Source organism: Etheostoma cragini, chromosome 3 (assembly GCF_013103735.1).
Source record: "Etheostoma cragini isolate CJK2018 chromosome 3, CSU_Ecrag_1.0, whole genome shotgun sequence".
Lineage (NCBI taxonomy): Eukaryota > Metazoa > Chordata > Actinopteri > Perciformes > Percidae > Etheostoma > Etheostoma cragini.
This window is the reverse complement of record NC_048409.1, coordinates 6434742-6439511: the sequence shown is the minus strand read 5'-3', so window position 1 is coordinate 6439511 and position 4770 is coordinate 6434742. Positions and strand designations below refer to the sequence as shown.

Below are 4770 nucleotides of genomic sequence, written 5' to 3'. Positions count from 1 at the left end.
GTGACTTTAATTAATTAATTTTGAACGTTATTTGACTGTATTTGCTTTTATTTATTATATCTTTCCAATTAAAATGCATGGAAACATATATGAGTATGTACTTTATGTTTCATTATTCTCCTAAATCAGCTTATTTTTGAGCACGTTTCTCCCAAATGCTGTGTGTGCAAACTGTTTTCATGTTTCTCAGTTATGAAATGATGTTAGAGAATGTGCTTGTGTTTAATTTGAAGTGTGAAAACTTGCCTTTACCCCACCCGTCATGTCTTCGTTGTTTGCTGTGGAACGACCAGAAGCTCCTGATGTACAGTGTTGTCACCCATAAAGTAGAAAGCACTACTAAACTCTACTACACAGTGTAGTGTTTCCTACTTTATGGATGAGTATACTGTTGGCTGCAGAGAAATTCACAAGAAGAAACCAACAGACCTTGTGGGAAAGATTTTAAAACATGTAGGCCCCATCATGAAAATTTGCTGAATTTCTCTGTTGATTTTGTCATTTAATGTTGTATTATGTTAATTTGTTAGAAGTTAGGAGGATAATGGTGAATTTGAAGACCTGCCTGAATAGAAAATGATTTCAATGAACTTAGTAAAATTAGTAGGAACAGGTAAAGCTGAGATCTACAGTTACCAAAGAGTAGGTGAGCATTGGACAAATCCAAGAGACTTTATTTTCAGTTTCTGTTTTACACTTATTGCATTTATAACATGATGAATAATTTCCCCTATACAAAGTTACTGTTGTGAATGCATTTTACATAAAAATTGCTACATAAGGCAAATGTAGATATACTATACACACTGGTCTGCAAAAAAACGGAGAATAAAGGTGTATTGTTAAGGCTAAATAGTCTCTCCATTGTCACGGTGTGTATGATTTAATTACATTTATATTTATAGATATGCTGTATATCTAAGCTTCAATTCTTTAAGTAATTGGCTCATATTGGGCTTTGAAAGTGCATAGAGTAGCAACAAAAGGAAAGTAGACAGGCAAATATAAAGTGAATAAAGATTCTTTTGGATTTTTAAAATACATGGGATTTGTATTTTCTGTACTTTATGTACCAAATGAGTTGTAATTTTTGCTTTTTAATAAATAAAGCACCTGAACATTGTATGAAAATAACTTGTTTTACTTTGTCGCAATCTGATCAATATTGACAACTCTTAGAGTACTTATAGAACGTTAATTAGTTGCTTCTTTGAATTGATCCCTTATTGAGTTGCAATCTAAAGTACATACAGTGCAAAGCTATAATGTGAAAAATAAAAACCAACATTTTTGGACGCACAAACTGTCCCAAAAACGGCAGATGTCTTACTGTCTCTGAGACTTGGCATTGGTGGAAAACATCTTAGAATGGCCTTTTCTTCTAATTCCAGGGGAGCGGCTGCAGGTAATTTGATGGAACCAAACCTCGTCGTCCGTGCAGATCCCCCTAAAATAGAGGTGAAAGTTAAACTTGTGTGGAAAAGTCAGTCCAAGAACTATTGAATCTAAACGTTGAATTGTAATTGTAGAGGTGACACCCACGTAGTAAAATCCATCTCGATCCATGTCACCTAGCACATAAATGATGTCTCCTGAACGAAAGCCAAGTTCAATCTTAGAGACAAAAAGAGTTTTGAAACATTACAAACCACTTTGTTGTATTTAAACAACAGATAAGACTAAATCAGTATGAAGTGGTTAGAAACCCAATGGGATTCATGTGTCACAGTACAGTAGTGCTTACCTCACTGTCCATGTTGGGTGAACTTTCCCACGGATCGTAATCAAACAGGGCCACCATTCGTCGAACGACCAAATCATCAGGGATACTGGCTATGTCGCTCAGATCTGGCGTTGAAGACATGCCTGAGGGCCCAAACACACAAATACTCCTTTGAAATCACACAACTTCAGTGAATGAAATTGCATGTGTCAATGAGAGCCTGAAATCTCAAAGAAAAAACTGAAACAAACTACCTTAGGAAACCACTAGAAATTATAAGTACAGTGTCTCACACACATTTTTTTGTGATATTTTCTGTAGTACTTTAACTTATTCTTATTTATTGAAGCATGCTATTTAACGTTATCTACAGTTACACACATTCACAGCCCAATGTGAACAGCCCCTATGTTACATTACATTACCCCTGCGTTGGTGTTCTGTTATAGCACAGTGTCCTGCAGGGACAGAGGGTTGATACCTGTGTGGTCCACAGGGAGGAATCCCTGCTGCATGAGGCGATGCTTCAGGTAGTCATCATCCACTGGGATTTCAGCCACCATGTTACTTGGCACATAACCAGAGAGACCCCCGGACTCACCATAATAGAAGCCATCAAAGTCTTTGTCTCCAAAAACCTGATAAATGCAAAGGTATATCTCTTTATTATGGGAGGCATGGAATAAATACATTTACATTTGCATGGTGCAGCAGTGAATTCAGTTAAAATGACATTGATCGGTTGGAAACGGTGACAGGAAATAATGAAAAAATCTTTGTACACAATCAGCTGGCATGAATGTAGTCCAAACAGGAAACACCATCAAGTATCAACCATCACTTCAAAGAAGCTTTTCAAACGCTGAAGTGAGGAAATACAACTCTAACATATGAGATGCAAATGCCAGCACACTTAAAGAGCACTATAAAAGAAGTGTTAACATTGTGCCTGCTTTACTTTTTATATTAAAGTGACTATTTGTGACTTTTTAATGTTTCTGAAACTCATATTGTCATATTTCATACAATGGTCTTAAATTACCTGTAAAAGCAAACAAGACTAACAGTGAAAAGAACGTCATTTTTATATCGTTATTAGTAAGGTATCTGCCCAGGTTTGATTTTTCACGCAAAGTCACGGAATGATTTATGGCAGGTAGACGGCGCTATGGTAACACATTCTGACGGATCACAGATTTCTCTGTAACACAAGAAAAGCCTGTTAGTGAGTATCTAGCCTGGTATGAGATAGCAGGAGATTTCTTTATATAGGCCTAATTGTATTATATTGTTATTTTAGAAGTTATCTGCTGTAGTTAGGACTGATACTGGGTTAGGACCATCCCAGGAAAGAAGGACATTAAACAAAGAACAACTCAAAGCTAAAAAGGACACTGAAAGACAATGGGGGATAATGCGAGTCACACTCGGTTAACCCACCGCAAATTTGCCCTCTGGTATGTAATATGTCTATTTCATTCATAAAATAACTTTACAATGTGGTTGTATGTTAGTAGCAAATATTAAATTGCATCCCCCTTCCATTTAGTCCATGTTTGCGTTTATCACTCTCACAGTGAGATTGACCCACAATACACAACGCAGGTACGTAAAAAGTAAAAGCAACAGTGTCCAAATCGGCAGGCAAAGGGAAATCCCAAAATACAAGCAATGGTCAATATCCAGGGAAACATAAAGAACTCAGGAAAACAGGGACAAACGCTTGAAGGCTGAATACAGGGAGGTAGGCGATCTCCCACTGGGTTAAAGGGGAAAGACTGAACTTAAATACACAAGACAGGGGAGAGGAAGGTAAATACTTCATTATAAATCTTATATTTCTACATGCTGAATACCACATCCATAGGAACAAATTCAGTGGGGTTAAACCTATTTTTCTGTTTTTTTGACTGAGTTTAGAAATTACACTGATTCAATTAAAAACTCAAAAAACACCAAGGCCGTAAGAATTCTGGGTCTATATGAGTTGTGTGTGACTTTGAAGATTTATTTATGAGGTTTAATTTGTTCTTTTTCTTCTTTTTCTCTGCCATAGACTGTACCACTGCATGACTTGATGTAATGAATGTCAATTGTTTTATGTATCCAGTATTGTACTTGACTGTAATGATCAGTTTAACTGATTTTTTTAAACAGGAGAGACAATAAGACACAGGTCTAACACATTAAGGCGGGGACAGGTCATCTAACAGGCAGGGAAATCTACAACAGGAAGTAAAACTAACAACACTAGGGGGAGCAGACAACTTTCAAAATAAAACAGAAAACATGAAATATGTTGGCTTACTATTATCTTTTCCCTTGTCTCCCTGTAACGTTACTTGTGTTAAGCATCCGTGGGTTTCATGAAATGTGTTATATTAATCTAAGTTATTATTGGTTGCTACAACAATCTCTTAAAGCTTTGGCTTGTGACACAGTGACAGGGACACTCTGTTTGGCTCACAATACAGCCAGAGTAGGCTAAGTTAACACTGGAAATGTAACGATGTATCTGTAAGTTATTCTCTTATGGTAAATGAATAATTTTCTGTCTGAGCAAAACATTCATCGAAATCGTCAAAGAAAAGACCTTTAAGTCAGCAGGTTGTTGTAAAAACACTAGTGGTCGCTAGAATCAACACAAACTGAAAGTTACATATAGCTTTTTTACCTTGATTATCTGGCCTGGCACAAAAGGCAGCTCCTCTGCAGCCATCTCATAGTTGGGGGACATTGCAGCAGGGTTGTATGGGTAAAGTGCCACAAAGAGTCGGATGGTGGGTACGGACACCTGGCTTGCAGCCTTAAGCTCCCATTCTGCGATTTCTTCTGCAGTAGCAATCCTCACTCCGTCTGGGAATATCAAAACATCCAACTCCAGTCGAACTGTCTCCATTTACAGCTGTGTGAGCGCTCAACTGTTTACTGGCCAGACAGATTGCTGCTGTAGGCAACAGACCTCTCCTCACCCTTATTCTGATTGAGATAACTAAGCTAAGCAGAAATAACAGTAATCCTCTTTGGAGCAAGTGGACTGATTCATC

At 37.4% G+C, this 4770-nt stretch overlaps 1 protein-coding gene and 1 long non-coding RNA gene across 2 annotated transcripts; one reads left to right on the top strand and one right to left on the bottom strand.

The window, feature by feature from the left end:
• Positions 1-658: 658 nt before the first annotated feature.
• LOC117941884 (RIMS-binding protein 2) lies at positions 659-4770 on the bottom strand. The gene is made up of 5 exons (XM_034867084.1): positions 4398-4770; positions 2205-2361; positions 1745-1866; positions 1543-1614; positions 659-1447 (listed from the first exon to the last, which is right to left on the bottom strand). The coding sequence occupies exons 1-5, from the start codon at positions 4620-4622 to the stop codon at positions 1382-1384; spliced, it is 642 nt and encodes a 213-aa protein (XP_034722975.1). The 5' UTR covers positions 4623-4770; the 3' UTR covers positions 659-1381.
• Positions 1310-2713, top strand: LOC117941885. Its single transcript, XR_004655998.1, has 2 exons — positions 1310-1458; positions 2220-2713. It is a non-coding gene; the product is annotated as an uncharacterized LOC117941885 (long non-coding RNA).

Excerpts from the sequence above, each read along its gene's own strand:
- LOC117941884 (XM_034867084.1), bottom strand. The coding sequence starts at position 4,622 with ATGGAGACAGTTCGACTGGAGTTGGATGTTTTGATATTCCCAGACGGA. Across the intron at positions 2,362-4,397 it reads TGCCAGGCCAGATAATCAAG|GTTTTTGGAGACAAAGACTT; the intron begins GTAAAAAAGCTA and ends TGCATTTATCAG. Across the intron at positions 1,867-2,204 it reads CCTCCCTGTGGACCACACAG|GCATGTCTTCAACGCCAGAT; the intron begins GTATCAACCCTC and ends TTGGGCCCTCAG.